Source organism: Notolabrus celidotus, chromosome 14 (assembly GCF_009762535.1).
Source record: "Notolabrus celidotus isolate fNotCel1 chromosome 14, fNotCel1.pri, whole genome shotgun sequence".
Lineage (NCBI taxonomy): Eukaryota > Metazoa > Chordata > Actinopteri > Labriformes > Labridae > Notolabrus > Notolabrus celidotus.
In genome coordinates, this window is record NC_048285.1 from 28,672,126 (window position 1) to 28,688,663 (window position 16,538).

General features: G+C 38.7%; 1 protein-coding gene across 10 annotated transcripts in view; it reads right to left on the reverse strand.

The window, feature by feature from the left end:
* The window catches only part of cntn5 (contactin 5), an 88,204-nt gene that overhangs the window by 46,259 nt on the left and 25,407 nt on the right, over positions 1-16,538 (reverse strand). For all 10 annotated transcript variants that reach the window (XM_034700902.1, XM_034700910.1, XM_034700908.1 and 7 more), the window contains 2 exons: positions 12,721-12,924; positions 3,571-3,673 (listed from right to left, as the gene is read on the reverse strand). In XM_034700902.1, the coding sequence (XP_034556793.1) occupies positions 3,571-3,673; positions 12,721-12,924 (307 nt within the window). The remainder of the gene's footprint in view (positions 1-3,570; positions 3,674-12,720; positions 12,925-16,538) is intronic.

Genomic DNA, 16,538 nt, shown 5'->3' on the forward strand with positions numbered 1-16,538 from the left:
AAATATTAAACATGAAGATAAAACACATGATAATATGTGCTGACACTTTTATAGACACACAAAATATAACTGCTTTCATTTATTTTTATGCAAAATGCATTCATTGTAGCTCCACTTATCCTGAAAAATTACACTATTTAAATTAGGCAATCATTAATCCAATTATGAGAGAATAATTACTGTTGTTTTTGCCACTATTATCTTCCCATCTGCATAACACACAGCTACACATAGCAAAGTATAACAATCAATAACAAATTTCCTCCCATACAACATAGATCTCAGGAACAGTCTCTGCAGCCTGAGGTAAAATCAAATATCTGTGCTCTAATGTGGCTCCATTTGTTAGTACTTGGCATTCTCATTTTAATGCCCCCAAGTGCTGCAAAAACATAAACAAATACCAGAAACAGGCGCGCAGATTGAATCAGCGCTCATGAATATGGCATGCTGTTGTTTAGAAGACCTTCCTTATATGTTATTGATGGGGAAAACTACTGGAGACCTTTGCTCCAACTAAACTCTCGACCAGCCAGAGAGAACAGAGCAAATCTATGGAGACCTTGAGGGGTTTGGAGCATGAGTGTGAATCTTCCTGAGTCCGTGGCAGGATTTCTCTTTGGAGGCTGAATAATGAGCACCAGGGTTGTACATGTCGACTGTGCTGAGGGTGGGCAGCAGGGAACAGGCTTATTCAGTTTATAAATGTGAAACTCTGCCTGTCAGTGTCTTCTCTGCGAAACTGTTGGTATAAACTCCTGAACTCAGAGCTCTGGTCAGATCCATTTACTCAGAGAGAACAAACTGAAAGCTTTATACCCCTAACACTGTGAATGTGTTCTACACATACTCTGACCACATGTAAGAAGCTGCACTTTTCAATTTAGGCCTGTGCCCATAGGCAGGCTTTTTAGATTACATCTTAATTAGTATTCCACACAATTGCTGTGCCCTCATCTGGACCTGCTCCACAATAAAAGGCTGAAAATTAAATCTAATACCAATATAAAGAGAGTTAGTTTGCTTCAGATCATTAAGATCTAGGTATTATTCCACCACTTAGCTCGATTGCTCAGCTCTCCATTTGCCAGTCCCTCTTGGCGAATTCTATACTATATTTAGGGTGAATGGACCTGAAACATTTTACCTGTATCAACTGAGCAGAAACAGCTGTCTTTCAAATGCATTAACTGTAGCAACAAGGGAATAAAATGTGCTGTAGTTAAGAGGCACTTTGTGTTGCTCCTGACAATGTGGTCCTTGTGGTCCTGTGTAGCTTGATGTGGAAAGTAACTACGAGGATTTCAAGAGTCTGGATCCCTCTGGGGTCACTGAAACTAAAAGTATATTGTCTACTCCCAGGCAATTTGGATGAAAGCATCCACCACATGCCACATATTGTGCTTTAAGTGGAAATGAGTGGGAGAATGTATAACCAATCAAATGTACAAGGCTTTTTGAACTGGAATGAACTTCAGTCTCTAATATCCTTTGAAATAAAAGCAGCTACGGGCACGGCACTTTGCAGAGTATCTTGATTGTGAAGCCAGAGTTTGAAATAGGGTTTTTGTTATTTAAAGGCAGTACGGCAACATCTTTAGCTGGCTGTAATAATATCCTGAATATCATTAAAAAAATTACAATTACAAAAGCAAAAACAATGACTGAATTAAAACTGCTCGTATCAACAAGCAACACAAAAGCAGAATGTATATTAAACATTACATTTAATAGCTATTTGGAAACTTTGTTCTTTAATTCAAATGTACTGCATTGATTCATAAAGCTGCTAAATTCTAACTATTAATGTCTGAGAAGCAAACACGAATCCAGACATCATTAGCTGCATGCTGTTAGCAAAACAAACCAAGAAACTAGTGATTCAGAGTTCAGACGATGATGACTGCTGCAGGAGCAGTCCAGTAATAATGTTGACAGCAATGATATAATCTAGGAAGTACCTGTTGAGCTCTGCTGTGCTACATGACATTTGTTAATATAGGGGTCATGCAAAAGGAGAGGTTAAATACCTATTTGGAAAGAGTTAATGAGGTCCTTCCACCAGCATTATGCATTTTTTATGCTCCTGATGTGACTTGAAACGTTGATGATTTACAAGAGAAAAACAATGACTGTCATTCCAGAGAGAAGCTGTCAAAGTTCAAATATCATAATAAGTCTCGCCTACATTCCCAGAATAATCATGAGGTGACAACAATCTACAACTCTTGAAAGTTAAGAGGACCATCTATATCGTCCACGCTCTCAATTTCTTTGTCTCATTAATTCTTTTGCCCTTGGACTGCGGCCGACGAAGCACACTGTCGCTGCTTTATATCCCCAACAGACAATCACTTCAAGGAGCCTTAGCATTCAAACACAAAAGGAGCTCTCCTGTCCTGTCGAAGCTAGCGGTGCCATCATAAATATTGATCAACAGCAGAACAAAACCCATTCTAACTTCATTTTCAGAGCTATATAAAGACTGGCATTTCTTAATAGGGTGCATTGATAAATCATTCATCTCTACGTAAAAGGGTAAGTCTCTGGGATCACTGTCTGAATGAAAGCCATCATGCACAGAGTGTTTCACAGAAGGAGAGGGACTCAAACGGTTCTACAAGCATTCCAAAAAGTCCTGCTTAGCCCGACGTTATACTGCAGAGTCTATATATTTAGGACACGATTTGCATAATGTGGATAATTAATCGACATCAAGGTAAACAATTATGAGGTCCTTAGTCATCTGTAGATTAGAGAATGTTTGCACTTAAGATAGGAGTCAGTCATGAATAATTCATGCTGAATAATTGTAAACAAGATGGAGTAGGGAGAATGAATGATTATGGGTGCAAGGAATTTTTTTTGTGTTGTATTAAACACCTTTTTAATGCTTCAGGGGAAAAAATCTGAAATTGTGCTTGGTTTGGGTGTTCTTATTTTAAAAATAAAATTGACCTGTAACCTTTCCAGACTTCAGCTCCCATTTTTATTATAATAAAAAACCCTATTTTAGCTTTCTCTATATAAAGGCGGTGTTTTTTTCCACTCTACAGGCAAAGATGCTAACTTAAGTAACTGCAGTGACTGTGTTAAGTGGTTTGGATTTTAGTCTCTGTGGACAAAAGTGTGTTTCCCTCCTGGCAGACAACTATTACCAATCTCATTTTTTCACAGACATAACCTTGGCTCTCTACATTCATAACAGAGCCTGAAAGCACCCAGGAAACACAGATACATTAGGGCTCTCAATTATGTGAACACATGGGTCCCTAGGGCTGAATTCCCCATTCAGTCTCCCCCATGCACTAACATGCCATCTAACAGCCGAGCTACGATGCAGCACTCCTCTACACTCACTTAACATCCTGCCTGAAGACAAGATATGCCTGGTTCCCATTCAGGTAATGGTATAACGTAATTTAAAGAGGAGAGGAAAAACATGAGGAGTATTATCTAAAGAATCTCTCAGCAACTGAGTAGTTATCGTTTACTGTTCCTGGTGATTAATATGATGGTGCTGTAATAACCAGCTACTCATATTTGTGCAATATGTCCTTGTTTACTTACTTCCCCAGAGCAAAGCACTCCAGTCTGACCGTCACTCCCTTGGCAGCCAGAACAGATGTAGGGAAATGCACTTCAATTTTGGGCTCATATTCACCCATGACACCTGGAAAAGGTTAAGAAAGAAGAATTGCAGACATTAGAACAAAGCAGATTGAAACAGCCACTTACCCCCTGTTTCCCATCAAGCTTGTCTTTTTATGCAGTGTGCTTCACACAGACTGGCCGTAATGATTTAGAGATAAGAAGGATGCTCTCTCCCTGTATCCCTGATACCTGTTTTATGAATATGTAAGCAACAACTGAGGAACAAAACATAATGAAACAGCAAATCTTAGTGTCCTGGGGATACCTGATGTATAGGCCTCTCAAAATACTCCTAATACTTTGGACCACAGAGTGAACAGGTCTGGGACTGCAGATTATGCACACCATCTGGTACACTATCCTTAAGCTGCCCACCTTTACTTCAAACACTGTAATTAAAAGAGTTAGGATACCGGTTCAAACCAGATACAGGAAAAAACAGATATTCAAAATATCTAAAAGAGGGAGCAAAATATTAGAACAAAAGAATACAATATAATTAAAGCCGCAAGCAGCGATGAACGGGCCCTCGCACACCCGCAGCCGCAGCCTACGCGAGCCACCGCCACATGAAAACCGTCGTCTGATATTTGCCACCACATGATGCGAAAGCAAGATCTGAGAGTATATACTGGCTTAGGTGGTGCAAATGTTCCAAGTTTTTGGCAGATTGCCAAGAAAACCTCCAGACTTGACAGTGTGGCACGGCCACAATTTTAGTCTGAACAGAATTCCTTTAACAATAACTTAATCGTCAATATGTCTGCTATAGAATGTGCCTTGTTTGGACTGAATTGGAGAAAAACCCTAGGAGGAGCTCTCAAAAGTATGCACCCTTATTTTGGCGTCATTCTTTACGTTCAAAGCTGTATGTGCGTTTGATGCCCCGCCTCAACGCCTGCCACGCCCACATTTTTTGTCTGAAAAAAAAAAAGTTCTAATATTTTTTTCTTGTCAAAGTGTCTACTATAGGTTGCCCTTGGTTTGGACTGAATCGGAGAAAAGCCTTCGGAGAAGATAGCGAAAGTACGCACCCTTATTTTGACGCCATTTTTCATGTTCAAAGCTAGGTGGCGCTCTTCCTGTTGAGTTTGGGATATGGGTGCAAGAGGCTTTTTTATGCGTCCTGATGCCATGAATATATGTATTGATTTTCAAGCATGTAGCTCAAAATAACCTCTATGGGGAGGGTTTTTTGAAAACTGCAGGGGGTGCTAGTGAGCACATTTTTTCGACTTTTTTTGCGACACCCATAAAATATCATAATTTTCCCCAGGTCTGATGAGTGTGTTGGATGAGGTGAGATTACATGCATTTTAAAGTCACAAAAATCAATTTTCCGATGTTTTTTTTTTTTATGCCCCGCCCCAAAGTCTGACGCGCCCACAATTTTCATCTGAACGGAATGCCTTTACTTTGTTTTAATCGTCAATGGGTTTACTATAGAATGTGCCTAGTTTGGACTGAATTGGAGAAAAGCTCTAGGAGAAATTATCAAAAGTATGCACCCTTGCACGAACCCATTTTGGCCCCATTTTTCATGTTCAAAGCTAGGTGGCGCTCTTCCTGTTGAGTTTCGAATATGGGTGCAAGAGGCTTTTTTGTGCGTCCTGATGCCATGAATATGTGTAGTACTTTTCATGCATGTAGCTCAAAAAAACTCTATGCGTAGGGTGTTATTTTTACCTATAGGGGGCGCTACTTAGATTTTTTTTGCGAGACCTATAATAACTTGCAATTTTCACCAGACCCGATGAGTGTGCAAAAATATCCTCGCTTTCATTCACGTTCAGGGGTCCAAAAATGCGTTTTAAGTGGCGGAAGAAAGAACAATCCTTAGGGTTACAATAGGGCCTTCGCCACCATCAGTGCTCGGGCCCTAATAAGAATATTTCTTCATTGAAGTAGGCAGTGGTTGTGTGCAAAATCCTGCATCACTGTCAACTATGCAAAGGCTACTTTCCAAGAAATTAAAGCAATTTTCCCTTTCCAATATGTCACAAAAATCATACCCTTGAGATATTAAACTGAAAAATATCCTCCAGTGAAAGAAGAAAGAGTAGTTCAGCGTTCTGAACAATGAATCCACTGTAAGACTCCCAAACACACAGCAGGGAACACAGGTGATAACGTGTTATCAGTAAGTGCCACGGTGATTCACACCTCCTCGCTAAGTCATCGCCAGAGGATGTTTTCTTTGTTTATTCATGCGTATGTAAAGGTGGCCCTTAATATCATTTACCTGAACAATGAGTCAGATGGCATTGAGCAAATTTAGAGTAACAAAGGAAAACACCTTCACCTGAGATCTCATTATCATGATCTGGCTTATTAAACAGGAGTTTGTGATTTGAATGTTACATGAGCTTTTTTACTCTTTTATAGATTGACTTACACACACATGCACACACACACACAATCATTGTGAGCACCACAGTTGATGGACATGTTGCCAACCTGAGCACCTTCCTGTGTTCACAACAAAACATATCAGACCGTTTGCAGTGCCGCTGCTCATGCACCCTGACGTTCATGATCAGTAAGACAAATGACCGCCGTGACATTTGAGAAACCATAATTACACCTCGGACGTGTACCTGACACTTTTTTTTTCTGTGATAAAATGAATGCTGCAAAAGAAGGAGTGCCGTTATTGAATTGTGACCCCACTATGTATGGAAAAGGAGTTTTATGATATTTGTTCCAAAGAACTTTTCAATTTCAATCTCATTCTCAACATTTATGGCTCCGAAGCAGCCCTTCACATATAATGAATTTGCAATATTTCACTGGCTCATGCCACAGTATATTCAATATCTTATTCAGTCTCAGTGGCTAGGCCTGATAGAATTGAAAGAAATAAAGTCTAGGCTGGTGTAATAAAACATTACCGGCTCTAATTTGTTGCACAGCTTTATATTTTATGTTCCAGTTTCTTTTATTAATCACTGGGAAATTACATTTTCTGTTTTGCTTTGTTTTTCTGCTAACCAATTCTAAAAGTGTGATGCCTGTTCTAAATTTTACTGGGACTCCAGGCTTAAAGCATTAAAAAGTTTGTTTTATTAGTGCTGTGATTCAGGAGTAGATGGGTGATTTAAGGTGCCTCCGAGAAGCACTAAGGCAGGAGAAGTTTTAAAAACTTGTATAAGAAAGAAGGTAATATAAAAAAAATAATATATAACTTTTACCTCCAAGAACTGATGTTATGGTTTTATGTTTATACAGAATAATAAAGGGAGATTTCTCCATGCAGTCTTAAAACCATAACCTGTCTCTTTCACTACTTTTTATCTGCTCGGACCAATTCATGGACTGATGGACAGGTCGTACTAATGCCAGTTAACCTCTCCTGTGACACTCACTAAGGGAGGAAACCTGAAGGCTCTGATCTCAGGTTTTACTGTGCTTGCAACAAAGCCATGGATTACATTAATAACATGATCAAAATACACTGGGTGTTGCAAAATACCAAACAAGCTCTGAAAATGTAGATCTGACTTTAAAGTGTGTCTTCTTGCAGCCAATCTTTGGGCAGTGTTTGTATTTAGACAGGGAACTGTAATGTGAGCAATACAAAAGAAGAAACCAAAGCACTTGTTTGAATGTTTTTTTTTCAAGCTTTTGAAATTAAATAATTTCTTCACTGTAACGTTGATTATAAAATGTAAATTACAACAAATATACATGGTCATCTTAGCCAGTGTCACGTTATAGATGGACTTTGAAATATATTTAATTAGCTACTTTTCACACCTTTTTCCTTTTCACTTATCTTAAACCTCAGCAGTTCTCATAACACAAACAGTTACCTCTTTATACAATATTGCTCCTTTCTTACATATGTAAATGCAATCTGTAAAGTAAACATCACTGCATTTTAATTTTTAAATATAACCCAAGTCTACAAAATCAATTTCACTTCTGAAAACTTTGTTCTCTCCCTCCTTTGTTTTTGTTTTTGTTCTTGCTTTGTTCATGTGTTTGCACTCTCTCCCCTTTGTTCTGTTCATTTCTTTTTATTGTTTGATGATCTTGTTTGTTTTGAATGTCACTATTCTGTCTTGTATTCTTTTTTGTTTCACCAATAAAAAAGAAAAACCAAAAAAGAAAAATACTTTGGGTTATGCCTTGGATTTCAGAACACAAACAGATACTGGACAGATCCAGTATCTGTTTTTGATTTGATATGCCATCATTTAGGATGGGAAAATATGTGCTTTCAATTAGGGGAATGTTTACACTTCTCAACAGCAGCCTGACTAAGGAGGCTGCCTGCAGTGTCTGCAGACATTATTTCTTATTATTTTTAACCAGCCTCTTGAGCGCAGGCATTGGGTGATGCCAGTTTTTTCAAAATGCAATTAATCAGCCTGATTAATCGCTCTATCTCTACAAGAGAGAAAGTGTGTTATTGTTATTAAATTGTTGATTCTATCAAATGCAAAACAACAACAACAACAACAACAACAATGTGATATCTGCATTATATATTGGCCTTTAGCCTACCTGTCTAATTATCAGCATCGACTTTTGATAAACTGATATCTGTCTACCACTACTCTCTTGGTAGCAGTATGTAGACTTTATATATTTGCAGACACATAACGTCTAGACCAGTGGCGTCAAACTCATTTCCTTTCAGGGGCCACATACAGCCTAAGTTGATCTGAAGTGGGCCGGACCAGCAAAATCATAACATAATAACCTATAAATAACAACAACTCTACATTTTTCCCTTTGTTTTAGTGCAAAAAAGTACAAGTACATTCCGAAAATGTTCACATTTGATGAACTCTCTTTCTACAAAAACAGCTGTTGTATTTTTTGCCATGATGAGTCTCATAATGGGCCTAATATTTTTCTATTTAAGCCCTGCAACCTGCTGCAAACACACCAAACACACATGTTACCCATTCACCTGATACACAGAGTGTAATGATTACTGCAAAAGAGCAGAGATTATAATACTGAAGAAGGTAAAGTTGATTATTTTGGACCCCTTAGCTCCAGCATGAACAGTTTGCTTCCTGGACAGTGTTGTATGCAGGGGTGTAGTGCTAGTGTAAGTAGTTAGTGGATCATCTTATAGTGCTTTAAAAAGTCTTCATGAATCTCAACCGGATTATGCAAACAGCAAGTCATCTATTTTCTCACTTTGAGAAAAAATGTCCTGGAAAAAGATCACTGTTCAGGTTCTGGTTTGCTCTGTCAGCACTATGATTGTATGCGACCCCCAGAGGACAAATCTGAAATAGTAGTTACTTTTGTTGAAAAATTGCAGTTAATGTCTTCTCTGTAATCTTTTCACTTTGCAAAGTCTTCTGCGGGCCGGATTGGAACCTCTGGCGGGCCGGTTTTGGCCCGCGGGCCGCATGTTTGACACCCCTGGTCTAGACATATTGTCTGCAAAAATGCTATATTCTATACATGTGAGAAAGTATCTTTCAAACAACAAAACACCAACAGCACAGCAGTTACCATCCCTGAGAGTCAATACTGGATGGATAGATAATGGATAGAAGCCCACACTGTAACCTTTTCATGGTGTAGAAATAGAGTATACTCAGTTATAATGGCTAATTTATTCAAAAGTTGTCAATGAAACATGTAAATTCATAGCTTAGATGTATTACAGTTAATTCACGTGTGTTAAATGACCTGTCAATCACTTTGAGAATGAGAGCTAACACTAACCTCTGCTTCAAAATAAGTCTGTGATTCACTCCCTCTTAATATAATGGACAGAAATGGCAAACGAGGAATATAGCTGACTGTTTGTATTGTTTGTAAACTATCATACAATAAATTATGTAAAGTATATTCACTTTTGATTCCCAGCAGCTCCATCCAGCTGTACTTTATCCCTTTTTATATATAATGAATGCTAAAGGTGTTCTGATCCAGAGCCATTTCAAAGTCACTGGCATCGATGTTTAAATTATGCACTCCTGCTTCTATTTACACCAAACAGATAAATCAAAGGCAGTGTGTTTCTGAGATGAGCGGTATGTCTGTTTAAAAACAGTGCATTAGTCCAGAGCTGAGCGCTTAGCCCCGCTCTGCTCAAGGTGGATTGTGAATTGACGATCAATGGCTTCCCGCTGAGTATAATGGAGCCCAGATGCTTGTTTTGATTAAGAGAGTCATGGTTGGAGCTGACAGTGTTGAGCCGCGCACACACACATGCAGCTTGAACTGTCTGCTGTGGAATAATCACTCACTTTCACTGAGGCACAGATTGTAGTATCTGATTGGTCAGAATCCAATGACTGAAGGGTGCACACAGCGCGGGGACATTTCAGTGTCTGCTGGTTGCCAATGCAATTTTCAGCATTTTAGATCCAAATTCACAATACAGAAGGCTGCTGAACATCATGAGATTTGTCAGGGAAGAGATGCCAAGACATTCTTTGGCGTAATGGACCTACAGCTGTAGAGATTTGATTTGGCCATGTTCTGCTGCAGGTGAGAGTGCTGTCCTTCAGCTTGTATCAGAGCCACATATCACCAAGTGAACGCTGCAAAGGTCAATTTTCATCCATCAGCCTGTTATGGAAGGGTAACGGGCGAAAGTTTCCTACCATGGTCTCTGTAATTCAGCATCATGGTATGTTAAATGTCATAGTACAGGTGTTGATCTGTTAATAAAATTGAGTTATAGCTGTCAGTGACTTCAATCTGAATCCAATTTGATCATTAAACTTCCTAGTTGAACTTTCTCAGTAATAAGAACACCTGCAACACATGAGATAACACTTGATATAGAAAGTTCGTGAAAAGATAATTTCAAGTTCTTCAGGTGTTGAGTTTAACAGGCAGCATACTTCCACCTTTATATTAACAACTCCACTTCCTACCTCTCTGGCTGTCAAGTGGTACCATTTTGCACGACAGCTGGATTTGCTGAATCACAAGGGAATCACAAGATCATGCCAGAATAGCTCCTGCATTGGAAATGGGATTGGAGAATCTATACATGTGCACAGATTTCTACTGTCACACGCTACATATCTCAGTATTAGGGTTGCAGAATTCCGGGAATTTTCAAAGTTGGAAACTTTCCATGGGAATTAATGGGAAGTTATGGGAATAAACTTGGCTCTTAATGGGGAACTTAAATATAGTTGGGGAAAATAAGTTTTAGCATAATCCTGACTAAAACCAGATTTCATGCAAGTACAGTTGAATATCTATGCTATTCCTCAACCACATGTACATAGCACACTGCTTACTGCAGGGCTATTGAGACCACGCCCCCTACATGCAGTGTGCATTCCCCCATCACATGCACACATGATTTCTAGAATCCTGGACCACACTTTTGGAGGCCAGAGCCCAAGACTATTGTAGCCACACATTTGAGCCTGTGGACTACACAAAGTGAAGTAAGTTTTGATGATATTATGTGGTAATATCCATCCATCCATCCAGTATCTTGACCGCTTATCCTGTTGGGGGTCATGGGGGGCTGGAGCCTATCCTAGCTGGCTTTGGGCGGAAGGCAGGGTACACCCTGGACAGGTAGCCAACCTATCACAGGGCTAACACAGAGAGACAGACAACCATTCACGCACACGCTCACACCTACGGGCAATTTAGAGTGATCAATCAACCTGGTGGGTATGTTTTTGGACTGTGGGAGGAAGACGGAGTACAAGGAGAGAACCCACGCATGCACAGGGAGAACATGCAAACTCCACACAGAAAGGCACCTGGCCAGGGATTCGAACCAGGAACCTTCTAGCTGTGAGGCAACAGCGCTACCCACTGCACCACCGTGCAGCCATGTGGTAATTTATTTAACAAATTTGATGTATGGCACTAATGTTTAACTTCAAATATCACCTATAAATGTGTTCATACAAATGTATTTCCATTAAATTACCCCTCAATTCCCAGTTAATTCAGATAAATTCCCATTGATTCCCATAATTCCCATGGAAAGTTTCCAATATGGAATATTTCCAAAATTCCCCAGCTTAACTTCCCATGGAAATTTACCAGAAAATTTCAACCACTTTGCAACCCTACTCAGTATCCAAACCCTGTTCAACCATTAAGAAGAAAATATCTGAGCTGTTCTCCAGCAGTGACCTGTATTAGAAAGCTGTTAGCAGACTGACCACATGCCCTGCTGGCCGCATCTCGGTTAATGAGAGACACAAACCAATTTGGCGTGGTTATGTACAAAGTATTATGTGTGTCCCTGAGGGCAGCTCCATGCAAGGTTATGCAAATGCACAGTGCAAATCTTGCTGGAAGGGAAGTAATCGAAATCCAAAGAGGTAAATCTGTGTTGCAACATTTGGAGCATGCCTGGTTGTGAGGCACAGCGGCCTTTTCACAGCTTCACTGGGGATGTAATCTCAGTGGCTCTTTGAAAACCTTCACAATGACAGGTACCTGTGTGAAGTGATGGACGTTTCTCTGTGTAGTTGGATGTCAAAAAGCCTGTAGGTGAAATCCACACCTGAACCCAACAAACCGTTCCACAGCATGGCTCCTGAGAGGCCAATATAAAAGAGAGAAATCCCATCCAACAAGGACCATTGATTCAGTTAATTTTATGCTGGAAAATGATTTCCCTGATGGCCAGTTTCACTAAAGCTCATTGTGAGCGAAGACGACTCCCCACACTAATGTTAAAGCATTGCTCACTATCTATTTACGGTGTGTATGGAATTCATAACACCTCCCACTAAGAGGAGGCCCAGGTGAAAGCAGAGGACCGTCCAACTTTTATTAACCTTTCTGATCTGAAAATGTTTCTCCAAATGCAGCATAATAAAATAAAGTGCACCAGATGAATGTAAAATATGCTTTCAGATCTTTATGTGAGCCAAACAACTTCAGAGGAGGAAGCACCATGAGAGATCTTAAAAAATGAATAAACAAAAAAAAGTCTTCATTTAAAATATTTTCACGCTCTTTAAGGAACAGACTTTGTAATACTTTGTGTGTGGTTTATCCCGTTTAAGCCATTAGGTTTATCTTCCCACCACTTTCATACACAAATCAGGGCTGCTGATGTGTGAGGTGTTATGTGTACGTGAGAAACCTCACCATCAGTTTTCAGTGTCAGAGGCGTTGGAGGGCTCAGGACTCTTGCGTTCGTCACCGTGTTCTTCACCAGACAGATGTAGCTTCCTACGTCATGAGGTTGCACCTTGGATATGTAAAGGTTCCCGGTGTCCTGGGAGATGAAGCGCCGACTGTCTTCAGCAACGAAGGAGGGGAACTCATTGAACACCCAGCTGTAGATGATCTCTGTGAGAGTGGGACCAGATCACAAAGATTAGACAAAGCAAGCACTTTTATGCTTAATTTTATATTAATACAACCTGTGAAAGCATGTGCATCATAACTTAAGTATGAATCTCTTGTGATGCTGATGCTCTGCAAGCTTTATTTTACAAATAAGCAATAACCTACTTTCAAATCCAGCCATAGTGTATGATAGTCTTTTTGGACAATCATGTAAAGCAGTTATTGTTGGTATATAATTTTCATGCAAAATAGTATATGGAGTATTACATTCTGATTGAGATGTTGATTGGGTTTGTGGCATCTGAACTTATCTGACATGCTGACAATTGCTTTGCTCTGATGCAGATTTAAATTCTGTGCCATTCTTCCATTAGTTTACTGAATAACCGGTTTCAGCTCGAATAAAAAGCAAACAAGGAGGAAACTAAAAAAAGGGATTAGGCATAGTTAGAGTGAAGTTTGTCTTAGTGAGTTTTATCATTTTAATACAGGTTTGCTAACAGACAACTTTTAACTCAATAGAAGAGAGAGGAAGTGCAGGTTAGCACTCATTTTTAGTATAAATTAATTATTTTGATGGGCATGTATTGCTGGAACCACTACTTAGAAACATTAAAATTACAACAACAAAAAATAACACAAAAGAAAAAACTAATTCCAAAACAGAAAAAGACACAAAATATAAATTTGACGGATTATTTACAGCAAAAAACAGTGTGAACATAGCAACTAATCTAATGAGAGAAACATATCATACCATACATTTACCTATGTACACAAATCCATAATTATGCACATAGGCACATGTATATGAACACATATTAAAGAAAATTTAAAAATAAATATGTTTTTACATGTTTTTGTTTGTTTGTTCTGCTCTGTCTTTTTTTTCATTATTATTATTATTTTATTTTTTTAATTATATTTTTTCCTATTTTTTTCTTTTTTTATTGTATTGTCATTATTTGTGTCTTTGTTTGAATGTTTGTAAAAATGAATACATTTCAAAGAAAAAAAGAAACATTAACATTTCCATAACATTTCTTAACATTGGTCTCTATTTCATTTTATTTTATGTTGTTCCTATTTTTAATTTGTATTATTACTTTTTTTATTATTATTATTATTGTCCCCTAATATGTCTTGCCATTGTTTTATTTCTGCTTCTTCCTTATTTTTTAATCGCTGTAAAGCACTTTGGGTTGCATTTGATTTGTAAGAAAGGTGCTATATAAATAAAGCTTGATTGATTGATTGATTGATTGATTAACATTGGGAGGGTCATCCTCCTTCATCACAGCTCAACACCACAGAAAAAAACAGCACTTTAGAGAGGTGTGAAGACTGATAGAGGGCAGCTTGTTCTTTACATACAGTAGCTAAAAAGCCCAGCAGAAGCATTAGTGAGGTCATTAAAATGTGAAAAACAACATCTAAAAAGGGTCGTAATGAGCCTCTAATTTGTGGTGAGGTTATCTCAAGTAACTGGAAAGGTAAAAATTGGCCTGAAGACATCCAGGTTGCACTGATTCCTGTGAGCTTTGTTGTTGTGAGTGTGTGTAAAATGGGCTTTAAAGCAGTCCCCTCTCTGACCACAAATAAGTTACAGCCCAGAAAAATATTTCAGAGAAGTTCACAGCTAATAATCTTTGAAGGACCAATAATCCATTTTGGTATCCAGACTTCAAGTTCTAGATTTTAGTCACGCGTAACAGTGTGTGGATCTAAACTTCTGATCTCTCACAGACTTGGCAGCGCAGATGTTCTTCTGTTTATTATTCTGTACAACATTCCCTGACACACAAATTCAAACACTCGGAAAGAAAATAACGAAGCTGATAACAAAATCAGTGGGTTTGCAGAAGAGCTGGAAATAGTCCTGAAAGTGACCCTGAGCAGGAATAAGTGGGTGATAAAATGAACAGGTGGATGGATGCAGGATGAACACAGAGCAGCTCTGTGCTGTGTTGATGGTTTTATTGTGCTTACTGTGGCTCTATTCAACCACATCCATCGTTATATTAAAAAATGATGACTGTCAGACTCAGTGACAAATTAATCTGTTCAATGTTTCCTGACAATATTTCACAACTCTTTGACTCTGCATCCATAATCTGTCTTTTTTGGGGGAGATTTTCTTTAAACTATTTATATCCTTGTGGTAAATAATGAATAACTGCTGTTTCAAAGACGCTCACATCACTCAGTTCAACAGTGATGTAAGCTCAAAGTCAGTGACTGCAACAAGGACAAAAATCAGAGCAAAAACAGAACACTTTTCAAATGTTATTCATGCAAAGACTAATTTGCAAAGTCAGCATCATTTGTTGAATTTAAGAGGAGGAGAGTTTTATCACGAGCAGGGATGAAAGAGCAAGGACGGGGCACACAGGTGCAGCACAGGCTGTAAGCAACCGAACAGAGAAGGAGATATACTGAATCTGTAAAACAAAATGTAGTGTAAAAGATTTTTGCTTTAAAGAATTAGTACCTTTAACAAGATTTGAGTTCCAATAAGTTTTATTTAAAGGTCATCTCACACTAGCTTTATAGAAGTAAAACTATTTACCAAAGACACATAAAAACGGAGTGCTCAAAGGCATGAAATGGAAAATAATAAACTTTTCACGTCTCAGTGATTCCAAATTATTTTCACTCATGAGACCTATCTCATTTAAGTGTCATCTTAATGTCTTTGAGCCCTCCCACAACCAATTTAAGACAAACACTGCTGAACACTCCCTGTACAATATGAATTTCATTTATGACACGCTCTGACTCACAGAGGCATTCATCAAACCAGCAAATTCTACATCTGTGGCATTTTCAAAAAATGTTTTAGTTATTGAAGATCATTTTTCATTTTGTGTCAACGAAAGTGAAGAAATAGAGGATCATTTTCCTCGTGTTGAACATTTGAGTAAAATCTGTAACCATGAAAAACGAGCATCAAAGTAAAGCTTTGACTGCAAGTTGAGGCTGGAAATTTACAGACATCTGAGAAGTATGTTCTCACAATATTATAACATGTAGTTTAGGATAAATAACTTCAAACCCTCTGTTTGTAGATAAGTAAAGCCCATAGTGGACGTAGTATCCGTGATGTTCCTGAGTGCTGTTTGGAAGCCAATCGTCGACGGGAGCCAAATTGGAAATGCTGAACTCATCCAAAAGAGTGTGACATAAAGAGGCAGGGTTTGAGCCTCCTAACCAATAGGTACTGTATGTGTTCCCCCCCTGTCAATCAAGACAGTCATGTCCTTATTTGGGCAAAAACTCATAATCTTAATATCTTCTGAGCCGTAGCGTTTTTGTTCCAGGCTGTAAACATGTTTATTAATGCTGCAAAGATGGTCTTCTTTGAATTGGTGTGTATGTGGTTTCCGGTGTTTCTTCAGCCAGCCTCGAGCGGGTTCTCGATGAATTGCAGTTTCCAAATGGGCTTCATATTTTGAGACCGGAGGTTGCCGCTTGGTAAAGCCAGAATCAAACACTGAAGCTGTTTGAGATTAAAATAACATTTGCTGTAGTCTCATAATGACCGCATTTAGCCCTGCCAATAATAATACATAAACATAATTTCTAATAACCTAGATTCCTGTGTCTCACTGTGG